Source organism: Octopus bimaculoides, chromosome 9 (assembly GCF_046866305.1).
Source record: "Octopus bimaculoides isolate indiv1 chromosome 9, ASM4686630v1, whole genome shotgun sequence".
NCBI lineage: Eukaryota > Metazoa > Mollusca > Cephalopoda > Octopoda > Octopodidae > Octopus > Octopus bimaculoides.
This window is the reverse complement of record NC_142936.1, coordinates 82,577,287-82,599,603: the sequence shown is the minus strand read 5'-3', so window position 1 is coordinate 82,599,603 and position 22,317 is coordinate 82,577,287. Positions and strand designations below refer to the sequence as shown.

Here is a 22,317-nt window from a genome sequence, read left to right as displayed (position 1 = left end):
ACCCTTGTTGGATTCTATCAAGCCATCCAACTCATACCAGCACAGAAGAAGGATATTCTTTTCTACTCTAGGCACAATGCCTGAAATTTTGTGGGAGGGGGCCAGTTGATTAGATGGACTCCAGTACGCAACTGGTACTTAATTTATCAACCCTAAAAGGATGAAAGGCAAAGTCGACCTTGGCGGAATTTGAACTCAGAACGTAAAAACAGACAAAATACCGCTAAGCATTTCGCCTGACATGCTAACATTTCTTATTTCTTTATTGCCCACAAGGGGCGAAACATAGAAGGGACAAATAAGGACAGCCAAAGGGATTAAGTCGATTACATCGACCCCAGTGCATAACTGGTACTTAATTCATCGACCCCGAAAGGATGAAAGGCAAAGTTGACCTCGGTGGAATTTGAACTCAGAACGTAGCTGCAGACAAAATACTGCTAAGCATTTCGCCTGGCGTGCTAACGTTTCTGCCAGCTAGCCGCCTTAGCACAGAAGAAGAATATTAAAAGATAAAAGATGATGTGTGTGTGTAGGGGGGGGGGTAAAGAAAGAAAGAGAGAGACTAGTGAGTACATGTCTTTGATAAGGCTCAAGGAAGCTGGAATGCATTTAATGTTCCCGTGGACAATTTTTGTCTTGCTCTGACATATATTATAAACACAACATTTCTATGAAGAGATTTTCTCTTAGACAAAGACCACAACAATATGCCTGTCAGTGGTGTATCTATGTTAAACGTGATACACAGGTGGCTCTCTCTTCCTCTCTCTCCCTCTCTCTCTATGTCTATATATAATGCCAACATGGAGGGCAGATGTTAAATGATGATATATATATATATATATATATATATATATATATATATATATATATATATATATAAAATTATTTTTAGGTAGGATATCCAGCTATAGAAACCATGCCAAAACAGTCATCTGGCTTGTTAGATCCTGTTAAACCATCCAACATATGGTAGCATGGAAGACAGATGTTAAATGATAATGTTGATGATAAAATGGTGACTAAAATCTCCAGTATGGCCAGTATGCAATGACTGAAAGCAGTAAAATAGCAGAATGCTGCTATTTAATCATCAATATTGCATGGAGTTTGCTGATTGCTGCTTCTTATACTAATACCAACAGCACTAATAATAATAATAATAATTCTTTTGATTAATTATCTTTAGATGCTCCTAATATATTCTCCCAATCTCCTTTTTTGTAAAAAAAATATAATTATTGCATCTTTGACAAGATGACATATCAAACCTCTTTAATGTCTCTTCCATCAGGGAAGACCTAGGACTAAACAGCTAAAAGAGCTGTCTATCTGTATGTTTATTGTGTGTGTGTGGTGTGTGCGTATATGTATGTATATGTGTGTGTGTATATATATATATATATATATATATATATATGGAGATGTACTTGCATAGCAAGCGACCTGATCTGTGATTGTGTGCTGGAACGAAAACAATTGCAGCATGGAAGGTGTTTATAAGCCATTTAAGAAACACACAAAAACCGTTAGATTCACTTCAACATTTAAATTTAATTTGCCAAATTATTTTCGTCACTTTGAGACAGCGACCTGTTCACTGACAAAATTCCGTGCTGCATCTCTTGTGTGTTTCTTAAATGGCTTATAAACACCTTCCACGCTGCAATTGTTATATATATATCATCATCATCATCATCATCATCATCGTTTAACGTCCGCTTTCCATGCTAGCATGGGTTGGACGATTTGACTGAGGACTGGTGAAACCGGATGGCAACACCAGGCTCCAATCTAATTTGGCAGAGTTTCTACAGCTGGATGCCCTTCCTAACGCCAACCACTCAGAGAGTGTAGTGGGTGCTTTTACGTGTCACCCGCATGAAAACGGCCACGCTCGAAATGGTGTCTTTTATGTGCCACCCGCACAAGCCAGTCCAGGGGCACTGGCAACGATCTCACTTGAAAATCCTACGGGAGCCAGTCAGGCGGTACTGGCAACGGCCACGCTCAAAATGGTGCATCTCATGTGCCACCCGCACAAGAGCCAGTCCAGGGGCACTGGCAACAATCTTACTTGGCTTGCCGGGTCTTCTCACGCACAGCATATTTCCAAAGGTCTTGGTCAGTAGTCATCGCCTCGGTGAGGCCCAATGTACGAAGGTCTTGCCTCACCACCTCAGCCCAGGTCTTCCTGGGCCTACCTCTTCCACGGGTTCCCTCAACTGTTAGGGTGTGGCACTTTTTCACGCAGCTATCCTCATCCATTCTCACCACATGTCCATACCAGCGCAATCGTCTCTCTTGCACACCACAACTGATGCTTCTAATGTTCATATATATATAATAATAATAATAATAATGAGCGTAGTGTTTTTATATTTGCGTATAAATATATTTGTCCAAAATCACACAGTCGGAGTGAATGGTGAAGGAAGAGGAGAGAAAATAGTAATTCAGTGAAGGAGAAGTTGTGAGAGTAATAGCCATGACTGAGAGGAAGTTGCAAAAGTGCGTTGTGTATTTTCTACTATAATAATACTCTTACGTATTTCTCTGTCACAACATATGAATTAGAAAGGAAGGGGTGATCCACCGATAGAAGTGGGAGGGTGAAAAGTCATCAGTGAAACAAAAATCAATCAGGGCTTCAACTTTGTGTGAGTGTGTGTGTACGTGTAAAAGGGAGGAATGTGAATGTTTGTGTGTATGTGTGTTTTTGTGTAAAATATATTTATATATTTGAGTGAGTGTATATGTGTTTACTCTTTTACTCTTTTAATTGTTTCTGTTATTTGACTGTGGCCATGCTGGAGCACCACCTTTAGTCGTGAAAATCGATCCCCAGGACTTATTCTTTGTAAGCCTAGTACTTATTCTATCGGTCTCTTTTGCCGAACTGCAAAAGTGAGTGTGTGCTCTTCTTCGATGTCACGTCTCACGAATGAACCTTTTTTGGATTGAAGAGTGACTGGTGGTGAGAAATGGGTTCTCTATAGAAATGTCAAGTTCCGAAGACAGTGGGTAGCGAAAGGAGAAACACCGGTACCCAATATACACCCATAGGCATCCATTACCCATTTTTCATCTTCGATCTCATTGTTTGTTTACACCTGACGTCTCCTATACAAAACATAGTGACAAAAATCAGTGCTGGCTATAATTTCTATAGAATATCAGTAGAACGTGGTATTAGCTTATAAAAACGTTTAATATACTTTATGATATATTATGGTTGCATCACAAAATACCATATACCTACAAGTCATTAGTCTTAAAATATATGATTCTTTTATGCGTTGCATTTACTAAGTATTTACAGTAGTTTATCAGTGATGATATCAATTAGAAGTTGATGTTTGCGTAGACACTGTCTTCATTTTGTGCTTTGTAAGGATCTCTTTGACCATGTTTTGAAAGATGCTGTATTCGTGTGTTTTTGAATCTAGGAAGCATCTGATAAAGAAAGCTTTGACGCAAGATATACTATATCAGAAGAAAAACAACTAGAAACTGAAGAAGAAGTATCTTTAGATAAAGATGATTCCAGAGAACCTGAACAAGAAGTATGTAATTCTATATCATCAAGCCAAGAACGTTTAAATGTTTCAAGGCCAACAAATGTTCATGTAAGTCCTTTGCACTTTTAACAGTTTTTTAAAAAATATATATTTATCTTTAGTTGCATTTTTTTGTATTGTTATGTTTTATTATTAGGAGGTGCAATGGCCCAGTGGTTTGGGCAGCGGACTCGCGGTCATAGGATCACGGTTTCGATTCCCAGACCGGGCGTTGTGAGTGTTTATTGAGCGAAAACACCTAAAGCTCCACGAGGCTCTGGCAGGGGATGGTGGCGAACCCTGCTGTACTCTTCCACCACAACTTTCTCTCACTCTTACTTCCTGTTTCTGTTGTGCCTGTAATTCAAAGGGTCAGCCTTGTCACACTGTGTCACGTTGAATATCCCCGAGAATTACGTTAAGGGTACACGTGTCTGTGGAGTGCTCAGCCACTTGCACGTTAATTTCGCGAGCAGGCTGTTCCATTGATCGGATCAATTGGAACCCTCGGCGTCGTAAGCGACGGAGTGCCAACATGTTTTATTATTACTATCATCAGTTTTGTTCAGTTTCACATCCATTTTCCCATGTATGCATGGGTTAGATGAAACTTGTTGAGGTAAGATTTCTTCAGCTAGACCTCTTCTTGTTGCTCATCCTCAGTTGTTTTCTAAATAAGGTATTTTTTTTTTTTTTTTTCATTTGATTGGTCCTTAACTGTAGGACTGCTTACAATCAGTCAGTGTTAACGAGAACATGTGGAATGGCATTTACGTATATACATGTGAACATGCACACATCTTTTGTCTTTTCTCTTTTGTTTCAGTCTTTGGACTGTGGCCATGTTGGGTCTGGGTCACTGCTTTTAAACAAATCAATCCCAGTACTTATTTTTGAAATCTGCTACTTATTCCGTTGGTCTGTTTTACTGAAATATTGATTCAGGGAAGCATAAACAAACCATCACCAGTTGGCAAGTGGTGATGGGGAGCAAACAAACACGCACACATACATACATAACAAGTTTCTTTCTAGAAAATCCACTTACAAGGCTTTGGTCAGCCCAGGGCTATAATAGAAGACACTTGCCTAGAGTGCTGTGCAGTAGGACTGTATCCAAAGCCATGTGGCTACAAACCAGATGTTTTACCACACAGCCATGCCTGCTCCTAACTCTTCACCATTTCTTGCCATGTCTTACTCTATGTCCAGCCTCATCGGCTGACGGTGCACAGCATTTGTCTGTCATAATCTATGTTTATACCTGCATTCACTCTCATCCTTACATCTACACAAATTTTAATTGTTCATGTCGCAGTTAGGCTCTAGGTGCCAGCATAGCTGAGTGAGTACTGAGTCCACTTCATAACTATGTAGTTTCAAGTTGTGTCTGATTGTGTGACACCCTATGCAAACATCTTGACTATTACCTCAGATCAACTAATGCTTTGTGAGTGGAAGTGGTAGTGCACCATGTATGTGTGTATGCCTGCATATGCTTGAATGTTGATACTTATGTCTTCACTTTTCACTGCCTGTACAAAACAGTGATGTGATGTTTACATTCCATCTTGACAATACACCCTGTTTGCTCTGAATGTCCCAAAACTTCTGTAATGCAGGGTTGCCTATATCTAGAAATTTAGAAATCTTGAATTTATGAGTCATCATTTCAATAATCCTGCATCATTGTGTGTGTGAGAGAGAGAGAGAGAGAGAGAGAAAGAGAAGCTTAAAATCTTCAGAGCTGATTTAATGATTCCCTTTTAAATCTTCCTTTGCCTACTTCTACCATGATACCTGTTCATCCAGTTTGTCACACCCATAACATATTAAAGTATAATTAGAAGTACTAGAATATAATTAGAAGTACTTATTCTTATAAAATAAGCTGAAGCCAAACAAATGTTTCAATTTCAAAACATTGAAAAAAAAAATTTTTTTTTTAGATTTCATTTCATGATTTCTTCTTAGTTAATTTTTCTGTTTTTTATTTTGTATTCTCAGAAATCTATTAGTGAAACAGAACTGAACTCTGAACAAAGTTGTCCTTCAGAAACAGGAGATGATGCAGACTCTATTCCATCAGTAAATGAATTTGCTTCACCACCAACACCAGCATCTCCTGCAGTGAATAGCAGTGACTTCGTCAATCCTAGAGGTATCCGATTTATGCCACAGCAATATCCAAAAGAGGGTAATCTTTAGTTCCCGGCTTCTGACATTCTGATATATTATTTTTTTGCCCCAACTCCTATCCCTCAAATACATGCCCACTCAATTAAGAGGGCTTTTCCCTTTTTCTTACTTTACTTTGTCTTGCAAGTTACTTGACAACTTCACTTATGTCAGTGACATGAAAAACAACACCCAGCACTCACTGTAAAGTGGCTGGCATTAGGAAGGGCATCAGGTTACAGAAACCATCCAAAAGCTGACATTCAGGCTGATGCAGTTTGGCGGCACATCAGACACTGTTATATCATCTAGCCTATGCCAGTATCATCATCATCATCATCATCATCATCGTTTAACGTCCGCTTTCCATGCTAGCATGGGTTGGACGATTTGACTGAGGACTGGTGCAACCAGATGGCTACACCAGGCTCCAATCTAATTTGGCAGAGTTTCTACAGCTGGATGCCCTTCCTAACGCCAACCACTCAGAGAGTGTAGTGGGTGCTTTTACGTGTCACCCGCACGAAAACGGCCATACTCGAAATGGTGTCTTTTATGTGCCACCCGCACAAGAGCCAGTCCAGGGGCACTGGCAACGATCTCGCTCGAAAACCCTACAAGGCCAGTCAGGCGGTACTGGCAAGAATGGAAAATGGATATTAAATGATGATGATAATGTTGTTGTGTAGTCAGTTTAATGGCTGTCCTTGTCAAATTTGCCTATAGCTTTTCATTTACAAATTGTATAAAAGTGTATGTTTGTGCATATATATGTATGTGCTCATGTTAGTTTCTGTGTGTTTTCACTTTAAAACTGTTTGAGCAACAATTCACTCAGTTACATCATCATCATCATCATCGTCGTCGTTTAACGTCTGCTTTCCATGCTAGCATGGGTTGGACGATTTGACTGAGGACTGATGAAACCCGATGGCTTCACCAGGCTCCAATCTGATTTGGCAGAGTTTCTACAGCTGGATGCCCTTCCTAATGCCAACCACTCCGAGAGTGTAGTGGGTGCTTTTACGTGCCACCGGCACGAAGGTCAGTCAGGCGGAGTTTAGTGTCAAATGAAGGAAAGGTACGCATTAGTGGGCTGGCTACACCCCTGGCAGAGGCCTTGGATTTAGGTCTCACTTGGCTTGCCGGGTCTTCTCACGCACAGCATATTTCCAAAGGTCTCGGTCAGAAGTCATCTGTAAATAATATGTCCTGTAGCTCAGCAGTTTCACATAAATGAAAAAATATATATATTCTGTGCTTTATGGCATAAAAGCTGCATGGGCCTATCAAATGCATCGCAATTTCAGCAGTGCTGATTTGGGTGAAAAAAACCGTTTTTTTTTTGTGCATTAAATAAGGTTAATGGAAGACCAGAATTTGCATATAGGACCCAAGGTGATTTGTTCAAGACATTTTTTTGGAAAGAAAAATGTTTTTTTTGTCATCAAATATGGTACCTTACATACAAAAGTAAGGGTTAGCACCAGGATAACCATCCAGTCATGTAATATATTTCCTCAGTAAATCTTGTCCAACCTATGGCAGTATGGAAAAAGTGGGAAGCAAGGCAGCTGGGTCATTATTGTCTTCCTTCCTTCTCTATGTCTTTTTTGGTCTTTCTTTCTTTCTTTCTTTCTCTGTCTTATTTCTTCTTTTTGGTCTTTCTTTATTTCTTTCTTTCTTTCTTTATGTCTTATTTCTTCTTTTTGCTCTTTCTTTCTTTCTTTCTTTCTTTATGTCTTATTTCTTCTTTTTGGTCTTTCTTCCTTCCCTCTTTCTCTATGTCTTATTTCTTCTTTTTGGTCTTTCTTCCTTCCTTCTTGTTCTATGTCTTATTTCTTCTTTTGGTCTTTATTTCTTTCTTTATTTCTTTCTTTCTTTCTTTCTTTCTCTGTCTTATTTCTTCTTTTTGGTCTTTCTTCCTTCCTTCTTGCTCTATGTCTTATTTCTTCTTTTTGGTCTTTCTCTCTTTCATCAATCCTCTCAGTATGACTGAGCTCAAACTTTCAATCTGGTCTTATAATTCTAAAATCAATTTTCACTATTATTGAATGATTTGCTGACAGGAAAACATGAATGGTGATTTTAAAGTACTGTTTAGATGTGATATTAACTTAGAATGAGGGTATAGTATGTAGTGGTGTGTTTCATAGACTCAATTTTTTTTTACCAGGTAAGGGATTGTATCCTTAAGCAAGGCATTTCATTTCACATTATTTCAGTGCTCTCATCTGAAATGAGTTTCATCAATGATAACTGCAGGTTAACCCTGCAATGGACTGACACCCTGTTCAGGAAAGAGTCTTGTACTAAAACTCCCTGGAAACTGAGATGAGCTGACTTAAGGACTCTATCTGTAGGCTTAAAATAGACTTTACTGTTGTCATTAAATTAGAAAAAAAAAAAAAATCAAACATTGCATGCACATACATTAAAAGTAAATGTATAAATATAGATAAACAAGAAACAGAAACACTGAGAATCACCCACTTTTTCTCTCTTATCTTTTATTGGCTGTTTATTTACCGCCATAGGGAAAATGGTAGACACCTGGTTATACTAAGTGTGTATGTTTGAGTTAAATTTAGTTTAAGTTAATATGTGGTTCTGGCTGTTTTACTTACTTAGAATGAAAGAGCCCTGAACGTTCCTGTCTAACATTCCACCATCCCTGTAGGCAGTAGAGACAGCAGGGATATCTCTGGTCATCAGCAAACTGATTTTGTTTATTGAACTACATCCCTACTCAGTTGAGGGTTCTTGTTTTGTGAGTAAGTTGGTGACATCACTAGCGCTGGTTCCACATAAAAAGTACCCCCATACACTGTAAAGTGATTGGCATTAAGAAGGGCATCCAACCATGCAATCCATGTCAAAGAAGACACTAGAGCTCAACAATATCCTCTGATATAGTTCTATATTTTAGAGATGAGGAATTATGTACATTATTTGCATTATTTACATTTGACGGATATTTGTCCTCATCTTGTTTGTTGTTAACACAACGTTTCAGCTGATATACCCTCCAGCCTTCATCAGGTGTCTGGGGCATATGGTGTAGTGGTTAAGAGCACGGGCTACTAACCCCAAGATTCCGAGTTTGATACCAGGCAGTGACCTGAATAATAATAATAATAATAATAATAATAATAATATCGAAAAATACCTTAGGAATGAGAACTCCGGTTCGAAATTTCCCCAAGACACCTGATGAAGGCTGGAGGGTATATCAGCCAAAAAGTTGTATTAACAACAAACAAGATGAGGACAAATATCCGTCAAATGTAAATAATGTAAATAATGAATATCCTCTGATCCATGAGATCCAGTTGAACTGTCCAACCCATAATGCATGGAAACTGGACATTATACAATAATGTTGATGTCTAAGATAACTAAATATCTATTCTCTGTTCCATTGACATTTAGAGTTTGACAAACAAATGTTTTATAAAATACTTTTTCTTTTCAATTGCTTTTTTACTTTAATGATGAGGATTGTTATTTTTTAGATAATTACTATTTTACTACAAATGGAACTTTCTTTTTTACAGGTACCAATCCACTAATACCTTATGGTCTCCCTTGTGTAAGGGAATTGTTTCGGTTCCTTGTATCATTAATTAACCACTGGGACCGACACAATACAGATGTTATGATCCACATGGGTCTTAGTTTGCTGACTGTAGCGTTGGAATCTGGTGCCGATTCTATCAGGACATTCAAATCCTTGTTGTATTTAGTCAAAGATGAAATGTGCCGCAATTTGTTCACTGTAAGTTTACAAATTTTACTCTCTCCTCACTGTTCAAATCAAAACTTTTCTTATAGAAAAAAAAAACGAAAATATGTTAAGCTTTTTTTTATCTTAAATTAAAATAAGAAGTTATTTCAGAAAGTAAGTTCCTTTTAAGGGCATTATTCTTTAGATACCATTACTATTGGCCATTCCACAATAATATATTAAAATATTAATTTAGAAAAGAAAAATTATTATTGAGTTGGACAAAATGCCTTACAACATATTATGGCCCTTTACATTCTGAGTTCAATACCACTAAAGTCAACTTTGCTTTTTATATCTTTCTGGAGTTGATGAAATAAAGTACCATGATTGATCTATTCAACTGTACTTCCAACAAAATTTTAGGACTCATACTCATTGCTAGAAACAACTATTATTATTATTATTATTATTATTATTATTAACAATAACAACAACAACAGTGGTAGTAAGGTGTTGAGCTGGCAGAATCATAAGCATGCCAGGGGGAAAAATGCTTAGCAACATTTCATCCATCTTTACATTCTGAGTTCAAATTCTGCCAAGGTCAACTTTGCCATTCTTTCTTTTGGGGGTCAGTGATATAAGTACCTGTTGGAGCAATCGACTGACTCCCTCCTCCAAAATGTCAGGCTTTGTGCCTATAGTAGAAAGAATTATTCTTTTCTACTCTAAGCACAAGGCCTGAAATTTTGGGGGAGTGAGCCAGTCGATTAGATCAGCCCCAGTATGCAACTGGTACCCAAAAGGATAAGAGGCAAAGTCGACTCATGCTTTCTATTTTTTATTATTTTATGTTGTCCTTACATTTTTCCCACTTTTTTTTCATTACTTCAGCTGCTGCAGTCAGAACGATTATCTCTCTTCACTGCCACTATTAGAACTTGCTTCCTCCTCTTTGAATCAATGCGCAGCCACCTCAAATTCCAACTGGAGGTTAGTAAAACAAGATTGTTGTATTTCTGCAAATGTCATGATGCTTTTTGCTATTGTTTTCATTTAATATTTCAATGTTAACTTTTAGTCTAAATATTTAAAGTTTTTTTTTTTTTATAGCTATTTAATGGTATTCATCACTTTTCTTAGATTATACTATATTTATTCATTTAAAATTTCTTTTCTTTTCTCTAGATTTTTAAACCTAAGTACTTGGGGCACACAGTGTATTTGAGAACTAAATGTTAACTATTTTTTTCCAGTCAAGTGTGTTACCATATTCAGAATGATATAACAAGAAATAATTTAGTTTTAATTATTACCCAAGCTGATAGATGTTTATTGAAGACTTAGAATCACTATAATAATGTTGCATTTTTCTATTATAGTGATAATACATTAAATGTTCAGCACAACACAACTGGCAGATATACATTTCAAGCAGTCACTAGTATGGAAGGCCAGAATGTAATACTTCCATTATCAAAAATCCAACTTGAATTATTTAATTTGAAGATTAGTCTAAGAACTCAATAATGATAATACTTCGTTACTGTCTTTATTGAAATATAAACTGGAAAAACATTGTTCCTGAAATACTATAATTATTATTATAATGAATCATCATTATACATGTTTCTTTTGAAGGAACAAACATATTTGCTATTGAGAGTATTTCAACTGGTGTTTAGCAGAAGTGTTTACATTTTGCATTATGTCTTATATACTCTTTACACTTTTACTCTTTTACTTGTTTCAGTCATTTGACTGCGGCCATGCTGGAGCACCGCCTTTAGTCGAGCAAATCGACCCCAGGACTTATTCTTTGTTAGCCTAGTACTTATTCTATCGGTCTCTTTTGCCGAACTGCTAAGTTACGGGAACGTAAACACACCAGCATCGGTTGTCAATCGATGTTGGGGGCACAAACACACACACACACACACATATATATATATATATATATATATATATATATATATATATATATATATATATATATAAGAATTTAAGGATTGGAGAAAACGCATGTTATAATTGCATACTTTATTCCTACATAGAAGGTTACAATTTTAATATCAAAGATCCCTATGAATCACACAGGTTGTAATCTTTTGAAACATATGTAGGAATAAAGTATGCAATTATAACATGCGTTTTCTCCAATCCTTAAATTCTTAAATATACTCAAATACCCAAAATTTCAAGGAGTTCCTGCCTTAAAAACAGGAGCTAACCACAGTTATTTTGTGTTCTTTGCTACATTGGTTTCTATTAACCCATTTATTCTATCAGAAGAATTTTTATTCATTAAGATAGAAGAAATACACATAATTATATATATATATATATATATATATATATATATATATATATATATATGACGAGCCTCTTTCAGTTTCCGTCTACCAAATCCACTCACAAGGCTTTGGTCGGCCCGAGGCTATAGTAGAAGATACTTGCCCAAAGTGCCACACAGCCACTCTTGCGCCTATGTGTATCATCTTTATCATCATCATCATCATTGAATGTCTGATTTCCATGCTGACATGGGTTGGACAGTTTGACAGAAGCAGACCAGCTGGATAGCTGCACCAAGCTACATACGTAGCATACATAATAAATATATATCATCATCATTTAACATCTGTCTTCCATGCTGGCATGGGTTGGACACACACACACACACACACACACACACACACACACACACACACACACACTGTTTAATCCCAGGTTGCCCTGATCAAGATACATCTGATTTAAAGGCATTCCAGTCATAAAACTCTCCCTTTATGTTTTACAGGCATATATATTTAGGATTACATTTTTCAACGTATCCTTTCTTTCTTAAGACTTATAAGAATTTAAGGATTGGAGAAAACGCATGTTATAATTGCATACTTTATTCCTACATAGAAGGTTACAATTTTAATATCAAAGATCCCTATGAATCACACAGGTTGTAATCTTTTGAAACATATGTAGGAATAAAGTATGCAATTATAACATGCGTTTTCTCCAATCCTTAAATTCTTAAATATACTCAAATACCCAAAATTTCAAGGAGTCATTTGAGAGAGATTTGACTGCATTTGTGGCAGGTTGAGTAGCCATGTACAAGTTCCATCATTGGTTCATTACTTATATATTTGTTTGTTTTTTCAATATCTAGATGTACCTGACCAAACTAAGCGACATAATTGTATCAGAAGCTCCTAGAATACCCTATGAAATGCGTGAGATTTCTCTGGAAGCTGTTGTTCACCTATGGCGAATCCCTGGACTTGTTACTGAACTCTTTCTTAACTATGACTGTGATCTCTACTGCTCAAACTTATTTGAGGACCTTACCAAACTTCTTTCAAAAGTATGTATATATGTATATATATGGATTGTTATATTCATCTTTGTTCTTCAGTTATAAACATAACATGCTCATACTTGTAACTAGCTACTAATGCATCACTAAGACATTTAGTTGTTTCTAAACTTACTATAAGATATTTGTGTATATCTTAGCTGACCTAATTGATACAGACTGCCTCTGTTGACTGAGAAGACATTAGACTCCTGCTTATTTCATTACTAGAAAAAGTATTTTTGTACATATAAGTTTATGCTTAACTCTGACCTAGCCATAGTAAATAAGCTACTATTCATTAGTCACTATTTTATTACTAACATAGAAAGGTCAGATGACTGTAAAACTACTCTATAATGTAATCAGTATAAATGTTTAATTACATCAGCTATACTGAGTTGGGGGTTGGTTGATTAAACTTAAGTGAAATTGGTGTACAGTGCATTTCATGTGGTGAAAACATGCCTGAGTGGGCCATGTGTCATGTAGTTGAAATGATAGGCTTAACCTGTTACCTCGTTTAACTCTATTCCCTGGCCACTGAGGGTTTTTAGCAGAATTCATTCTGGTGTAAGTATTCAGTCAGGTTTCTAGGCTCAGGATAATTTTTTTCCCCATGAGCCTTAGAGACACTTAAATGAATTATGAACGATGTTCCCTCAAAGCCGTTTTGGTGTACAACCACACAGTTGTTGAATTGGTGTCACTCACATCAAAATGTTGTCATGCATTTTAATTTATAAACGTGCTTGATAAGCTGCATGAAAGTTTAAATTCTGCACATTGGCTTTGAATTTTAAAATATATTTGCTCAAAGCAGCAAATGTTCTGCTTAGTAGTTGGGAAAATATAAAGGGAATGCTGGGTAGTTGTTACCTTTTCTTTTTCCTTTGACAAAGCCATTAAGAAAAATTGTCTCTGATTTTTATAAAAATGTAGCCTTCTGTAATTATTATTATTTCTAATTCTAATTTGTGTATGCTTGTAGAATGCATTCCCAGTGTCGGGTATTTTTACCACTCATTTATTATCACTGGATGCCCTTCTCACTGTTGTTGACACAATCGAACAACACTGTCACAGCCGAATCCTCTCCTCCACCAAAGCTGCTGCTGCAGCAGCGGCTTCAGCGGCTTCAGCAACCAATGGTGAGTCAGTTGATGCCGGACAACAAACTACTTCAAACACGAATGGTATGTAGAAGTACTTTATAACGTAATCCTAATTATTCTACTTTTTGGTTGATACCCCACAAGATTATCCACCATCTTTCCAACTGCAACTTTGGGCACCTTTTCTTATTCTATATGTCTAACACCTCCCAGAAATGCTTACAAAATCAGAAAAGCAACACTGCACCCATGACTTTCTGAAACATGTTTTCGCACTCAGAATTGCTGAAGCATGGAATAAACTACCCACATCAGTTGTTAGCTGTCAGGACCCTACAGCCTTCAAAACTTCCATACTTCCTGGAATTTGCCAACAGTATACCTGAACCCCGCTCTTTTTTTTTTTTAACAACTTCCTGTACATTATTCTATGCTGTTTGTGCACTTGTGGCTACTTATTCTGATGAGTGGTAGTGCACCTGTGCACAATAAGTGCATTGTTATTATTTTAGCATTATCGTCACTGCACATCTGTTCATCTGTTTTCTTTTCTTTTGGTGCAGGGGTCGTACTGGCATGAGTTGGATGGGTCTCATAATACCCTGACACTAGTCACAGTACTTAGTCATGTGCATGTACACTCAACAACAGAAAACTATCGGCTTTTGTGCATATGTCATAGTTTTTAACAGCTGGACACCCTTCCTGTCATCACCCTCTTTACAACATAGATCAAATGAATTTTTAAGGCAGTACGAAAGAATACTCACAACCCTGTATCAATTTTTATTTGGAGTTATTGATCTCCTAGACAGGTTACCTACATTTTGGCTTTCAAAATTCATATGTCCTCCATTTGTGTGTGTGTGTGTGTGTGTGTATGCCTGCACACTTTTTATGACAGGATGTTTTTCATGCTGTGAACCACTTCACAATATAGATTCAAGTGCATTTTATGCCACTGACACTAAAGAGATAGTTTGGAGCAGATAAAGAATAAATATATTTTACAGCTAAACACCCTATACCACATTAAAAATTTTTAAAAAGGCATTTGACTTAATTCCCCAGCATGTTTCAACAACTACTAGTGAACCAACAAGAGAGCCACTATGTGGTTGTTTGAGCTTCTAGAAATAGCAGTCAAATTACTCTCAAATCACCCTCTACTGTCTTAGAAAAATATGTTAGATAATGATGTCCTGGGATCCCTTTACAGAGGAAAAAGAAGTGATGGTCACAGTTGGAATGCATTTGATCTATTTAACTAATATTTTAATATATGTTTATCTTGCATTGTCTTAATTATAATGTTTAGCTTTATAAGTATTTGGGCTATGTATATTTTATTTCGAGTTTTTCTTGATCCACATCTTTCTTGGTATCAACAGTGGCAGTTAGGGTATTAATTAATAGCGAGATGGATATCATATTAGACTTTTATTAGGTATAACATATGTTTCACCCCATCAGTCTGGGTCTCTTCAGGTACATTGATAAAGAAGTCTCACTAGAGATTATTTTGTGTTGGCTGGCTTGTTGTTACCTGCCCATCCAGTTTGAGAATGAATAAAAGCAAAAAATATTATAAAAACAAAAAATTCAAATATGAACATGGAAAACCTTCGCTCCAGTTTAGATAAAATGACGTAGATAGACAGATAGATAGATAGATAGATAGATAGATAGATAAAAACAATATATAAATATTTATGAATTCTTTCAGAGAATGTGCCAGAAACCAATAATTCAAATTCAAGTGTTAAGCCATTGACGCCTCCTGAAGTTGTAGACTTACCTCTTACTTCTGGTTATGATGTCGGACAAAAGATAATATCTAAAGAAATGACTACAACAGGTTCGTTTGATATTTTTGATTGTTGAATTGTTTCTCGATTGAATTTACGAAGGGGACAACCAAAAAAAAAAAAAAACTCGTGTAAGGAAAACTACTGATGGTCTGAAATTATTGTAGATTATCTTATTTTTTTTACATCTTTTTTTTGTATTTTTTTACATTTTTTTTTGTAGTTTTTATATCTTTTTACTTGTTTCAGTCAGTGAACTGGAGTCATGCTGGGGCACTGCGTTCAAGTGTTTAGTTGAACAAACCAACCTCGGCACTTTCTTTTTACCCTATCAATCTCTTTTACCAAACTGCTATGAGGGATGTAAACAAACCAACACTGGTTGTTAAACAGTGGAGACAAATACAAAGGCACATATTCACACATACTTATGTGTGTGTGTGTATATATATATATATATATATATATATATATATATATATATATATACATATAGATATATATATGGGCACTAAACTCCACTTGCGAAGACTTTTTGAGGCAAGTGAAATTGAAATCGAACTAAATTCAACGACTGGCACCCATGCCAACGTCATCTCCTTCATTGGACACAAAACTCAGCTTGCGAAGACTTATTGGGGCAAGCGAAAGCGAAATCGGGATGGCACCTGTGCCCAGCGTCGCCTTTCTGGCACTTGTGCCCGTGACATGTGTAAGGATTTTCGATTTTTGAGCGAGATCGTTGCCAGTGCCCCTGGACTGGCTCTTGTGCGGGTGGCACATAAAATACACTATTTTGAGCATGGCCGTTGCCAGTACCACCTGACTGGCCTTCGTGCGGGTGACACATAAAAGCACCCACTATACTCTCTGAGTGGTTGGCGTTAGGAAGGGCATCCAGCTGTAGAAACTCTGCCAAATCAGATTGGAGCCTGATGTAGCCATCTGGTTTCACCAGTCCTCAGTCAAATCGTCCAACTCATGCTAGCATGGAAGGCGGATGTTAAACGATGGTGATGATCATCATCATCGTCATTGTTTAATGTGCACCTTACATGCTGGCATGGGTTGGATGGTTTGACAAGTGCTGACCAAGCAGAAGACTGCATCAGACTTCTGTGTCTGTTTCAGCACAGTTTTTACCATTGGATGTCCTTCCTAACACCAACCACCCTGCAGAGTGGATTGGATGTCCTTCCTAACACCAACCACCCTGCAGAGTGGATTCAGTGCTTTTTATGTGGTACCAGCACAAGCAAGGTCAGTTTTGGCTTGGTTTTTATTGCTGGATGCCCTTTCAAGTGCCAACCACTTTACAGTGTGGACTAGATGCTTTTTATGTGGCACCAGCAGGCTTCCACACAGTTTCCTATTTCTTTATTGCCCACAAGGGGCTAAACATAGAAGGGACAAACAAAGACAGACTAAGGGATTAAGTCAATTACATCGACCCCAGTGCGTAACTGGTACTTAATTTATCAACCCCGAAAGGATGAAAGGCAATGTCGACCTCGGCGGAATTTGAACTCAGAACGTAGCGGCAGACAAAATACTGCTAAGCATTTCGCCCGGTGTGCTAATGTTTCTGCCAGCTCGCTTCCACACAGTTTCCATCTACTAAATTCACTCAAAAGGTTATAGAAGACATTTGCCTAAGGCACCATGGGATTGAACCTATGCAGTTGTAAAGTGAGCTTCTTAAACCACATGGCTATACCTCTTGTAGATTTATATTTTATTTTTTATTTATTTATATTTTTTTTTCTAATTTAATGGTCTGTTTACTTTATAAGTTCCAAATTTTTTAACAGAACATACCTGGCCTCAAAAACCAGCCAAAGAGATTCAAAAGGGACCCCAGATCCGACCAAACAGAATGAAAATTACTGAAAAAGTACCTACATCTGAGGAGCTAGCTGCACTGAAACATAAAAAGAAGGCAAGTATTTAATTAAGAGCAATGACATAAACCATATTTAATTTCGTATAAGGTGCAGTTTTTTTTACAAAAATTTCTCGAAAATTACCCCAGTTCAAAATGCAAAAGTTGGGCTTCCCATAAACTAATTTTGTATTTGATACTCTTTTTCTTGAATATGTACTGCTGAAATTGGGTTGTGTCTGTTTTGCTATCAAATACATAATTATTTAATCCAAGTACACTTTGATAAAATAGAGAAAAGAATTGTGTTGTCTTTCTTCTGTTTTTATTTAACCCTTTGGTTTTTGTTTTTTTTTGTTCAACTTTGTGTTCAGTAATAATAGAATTGTTTCTGTGAGTATTTGTGGCACAAATTGAACACATTTTACTAACTGAAATTGAAATTAAATTGGGTTAAATTTTTCGATTTTTAATATTTTAAATTTTTATTTCAATTATTTGCAGGTTTTGAGGTTTTTTTTATTACTTTTCAGCCTCTGATTTCAGCTTTTAAAAATTCATGTCTTATTAAATTGAAAATTTTGAAGTGTTAAAAAAAAAAATCTTAATAAAAATTTTCATGTTTACTTTTATTTTTGTTTTTATTTTTTAATATCAAATTCTCAAACAGATTAATTTAATTTGATTGGTCTTATCTGTTGATTTTCAGATGTATCAGAGTGGAACTGAACAATTTAATGTAAAACCTGTGAAAGGTATACACTTCCTACAGGAACAGGGCCTCCTTTCCACTCCTTTAGATCCAGGTGAAGTGGTCACATTTTTAAGAGAGAATCCTAAATTGGACAAGAGACAAATCGGAGAATACATCAGTAACAAGAAAAATGCAAAGATATTTGAAGCTTTTGTCAAGTACGTGTTTTACATCGTTATCATCATAATCAACATTTAACACCTGTTTTCCATGCTGAAATGGGTTGGGATGGTTTGACAGGAGCTGGCCAGCCAGAGAGCTGCACTGTGTGTCTGTATGCATTTGTTGGTATGTGTGTGTCTATATATGTGTTAAGCATCAGGTAGAATGCTTTTGCTGTATTCATTTGTGTTGTCTTGGCTGTGACGTCAACGTTACCTTCCATCCTTTCAGTAAACCAAGTACCAGTCCAGCAATGGGGTTGATTTTTCTTTCTTTGTTTCTCATTCTCATCCTTTCTCTGTCTCTCTCTCTCTCTCTCCCAACTAGAAATAAGCTGATCAAGCTTAGAGAGTACCACTTGGTTTATATACCCAACAGACACTGTATATCACAACAGTGCTCCATTAGTAGTTGAGGGTCCATTGCAAAGCAAGCATGTGTGTGTTTGTGTGCCTGTATCTGTGTGACTGTTTTTACATTGTTGCAGTTTAAGATAATAATGTAGTATCTGTTTTATGTCCTATGACTTAGAGATTGCTCAAATGAGAACCAAACATAAAAACAAGTACTGGGGTTGATATAATCAAATTCTTGAAAGTGGTGCCCCAGTATGACCACAGTCCAATGACTAAAATAAGTGTCTTTTTATCTTTTTTTATTTAAAAAAACTTTTTTCTGTTGTAGATCCTTTAATTTCAATGACACGCGATTGGATGAAGCTTTGCGTCTCTACTTAGAAACATTCCGTTTACCTGGGGAGGCTCCTGTAATATCCTACATCATTGAAATGTTTGCTGAACATTGGCATGTAAGTATCAATTGGCTTTTTATATCTATTTACTTGTTTCAGTCATTTGACTGTGGCCATGCTGGAGCACTGACTTTTAGTCGAGCAAATCGACCCCAGGACTTATTCTTTGTCTAGTACATGTATGTATATGTTTGTGTGACTGTGGTTGTCGCCCCCCCACCACCACCACCACCATCACCATCCTCACTTGACAACCGATGTTGGTGTGTTTACGTCCCCGTAACTTAGCAGTTTGGCAAAAGAGATCAATAGAATAAGTACTAAGCTTACAAAGAATAAGTCCTGGGGTCGATTTGTTTGACTAAAGGCAGCGCTCCAGCATGGCTGCAGTCAAATGACTGAAACAAATAAAAAAAAATATATCAAATCTTACATCTGTTTCCCATGTTAGCATGGATAGGATGGTTCTTAAACTTGCTTTAATAATAATAATAATAATAATAATAATTTAACATATATATGCATATATATATATATATATATACACATATATATATATATATATATATATATATATATATATATATATATATATATGTGCGTGTGTGTGTGTATGAGTGTAAATGTGTCAATGTAAAATCCATAATTCGTAAACACTATTTCTACAAAAATTGCATATCTCTAAAATAAAATTATGTACATATCACTTAGTAAACGTGTGTGTCTGTAAACTTGTGTGTAAATATTCCATATTTTCTGCTGTTTGGTTGCTATTTCTAGCTAATCAAGCAACCATATTAAGGCTTCTTTATTGGCTTATGTGAAATAGAGTTGTCAGATTATAGCCTTTCCCTTAAATTAAGCTGTTGACATTAATCTTTTCCTGTTTGTCTTCTCAGAATTATAATATATCATAATATATTATGTTAATGTTTCAGAAAACCAACGGGGAACCTTTTGCTGATTCTGATGCTGCATTTACACTGGCATATGCTGTGATTATGTTAAATGTGGACCAGCACAACCACAATGTTAAGAAACAGAGTACACCTATGACTGTTGATGTGAGTATTTATCTTGTCTGTCTAATGAACTAGTTTCTTGTATGTCTGCTGTTGTCTGAAGTGTTAAGAGTGATAAACTGTAATGGATGTAGACTAATAATTAAATAGCTTGCAACTTCTAGAGCAAAGGGCCAAGGCCTTGTTAGTTCATTATACAATAGTAACTTCTGAATGGTTATCTAAAATGACTAGGAATTAAAAGAGTAACGATAGGCCATGAAAAAAAGGCCTGCAGGAAAGTTGTTAGGTTTGATAGAAAAATTGACAAACGTGGATAATTGAATAGAATTGTCATGTCATCATAGGGGTAGATGTTAATTAAATGATATATTAAAGTCTTGTAAATATGGCCACATTGATCTGCCTATAACATTTGTTTGTCATCCTCCATAATATATAGTTATATTTAAGCAACTGCCTTCTACTGTAGTACCAGGTGAATTTGATACATGAAAACGCTATAAGGCTTCTCTCTCTCTCTCTCACTCACACACACACACACACGTATGTGTGTTTGCATTGATCTTTATGCTATGCACTTTGCTATAAACAGTGAACTTTATTAGCAATTCCTTGTCAACAAATTGTCTGCTAACTCCACACTTTTGAAGGCGTGATTAAAGTATCTTTTACTTGAAAACGAGGTAAAGGCTAGAGACAGGAAGACACCTGACTATAGAATGATGCCTCAATCACATGTATTCATCTAACTCATGCTAACATGGAATAACAGTTGTAAAAGAAATGAACAAACAAATGAATTGCAATAAATAAACGAATAAGTTAGAGATATAATTGGGACAATGAAAGGAAACAGTCGTTTCAAAGTGATTCAGTAATGAGCCAATAATTGCAAATTCAAACCTTGTTACAGCCATCATATTGTGCCTTTGAACAACAGTATATATAATTGTATTAGTCTGTTTAAATTAACACAGTCCTACCTACAGTGGTTACATTCTGCCATCGTGTTGGATGCCTGTGCGGAATGGATGTAATATAGTGTGCTGCAACACACTGGTAATCACAGACAGCTGGCAATCAGAACCCAAGTCCAAATGCAATGATGACTAGTCTCTGGCTGGAGGAAGAATATTCCCAAATGATCTGGTACCTCAGCCATCTCCAAGGAGCAAAAGCCATTATAGTTATAGTAGAAAAAGTAGAGAAAGGCCATAGGCTGGAGGCTATAGTATATGGGGCCACTGGCTGGAGTGTGTCTGTAAGTACCTTTATGCCAATCAAGATGTTCTAGACCACATCCTTTTCTGGATGTCATCTAGGATGTCTGTATATGCAGCAGTAGTACTGTCTCAAATGTGAGAGCAATATTTCACTATGAGCCTTATCTGACCTTTGCTTTGTAGAGTGTTGACAAGCTCTCATACAGTATTAAAATGTGTATGCTTATAAAATATTGAACTTTTTTTTCCTCAGGAATACAAGAGAAATGTCTCAAAAACCAATGGTGGTAATGATTTTGATGAGGATATGTTGGAAGATATTTATAATGCTATTCGGTAGGTATTCAACCCAATTTAATGGTGAAATTAGCCTTTTAAAATAAAATTCTGTTGCTAATTTGTATAACTAAGGGATATTTTTACAGAAATCTTACTTAGCACTTTCTTTTTCCTTTGATGGAACCCTAAATATTAGGAAGATAAAGATTAAATTTCCTCAAAAATATGGCATTATTGTTATTTTTATCATGTTAATTTTCTAAGATGTGTTAATACATGATTTTCTGTGAGATAAGTGGTGCTAAATGTCTTGCTCAAGACCATGTAGAAAATTCTGCAACAAAGGAAATACAAATTCACACTTCATTTATTTATTTATCTATTTCAAAATGGAGGGGCCATGGCCTGGTGAGAAGAGGTTATCATCTTCTTAATTAGTCTTGAAGGCCCTTTTTCAGTGCCTCCAAATCTGATGGGAGGAAATTAACCTCA

General features: G+C 36.3%; 1 protein-coding gene across 13 annotated transcripts in view; it reads left to right on the top strand.

The window, feature by feature from the left end:
* The window catches only part of LOC106879283 (Golgi-specific brefeldin A-resistance guanine nucleotide exchange factor 1), a 98,371-nt gene that overhangs the window by 46,929 nt on the left and 29,125 nt on the right, over positions 1 to 22,317 (top strand). For 8 of the 13 annotated variants that reach the window (XM_089357899.1, XM_089357894.1, XM_089357901.1 and 5 more), the window contains 12 exons: positions 3,453 to 3,632; positions 5,571 to 5,760; positions 9,299 to 9,519; positions 10,366 to 10,464; positions 12,641 to 12,835; positions 13,818 to 14,022; positions 15,668 to 15,799; positions 17,561 to 17,688; positions 18,341 to 18,543; positions 19,232 to 19,355; positions 20,237 to 20,362; positions 21,800 to 21,882. In XM_089357899.1, the coding sequence (XP_089214025.1) occupies positions 3,453 to 3,632; positions 5,571 to 5,760; positions 9,299 to 9,519; positions 10,366 to 10,464; positions 12,641 to 12,835; positions 13,818 to 14,022; positions 15,668 to 15,799; positions 17,561 to 17,688; positions 18,341 to 18,543; positions 19,232 to 19,355; positions 20,237 to 20,362; positions 21,800 to 21,882 (1,886 nt within the window). The remainder of the gene's footprint in view (positions 1 to 3,452; positions 3,633 to 5,570; positions 5,761 to 9,298; positions 9,520 to 10,365; positions 10,465 to 12,640; positions 12,836 to 13,817; positions 14,023 to 15,667; positions 15,800 to 17,560; positions 17,689 to 18,340; positions 18,544 to 19,231; positions 19,356 to 20,236; positions 20,363 to 21,799; positions 21,883 to 22,317) is intronic. The other 5 variants (XM_089357904.1, XM_089357902.1, XM_089357905.1 and 2 more) reach the window with 1 other exon arrangement.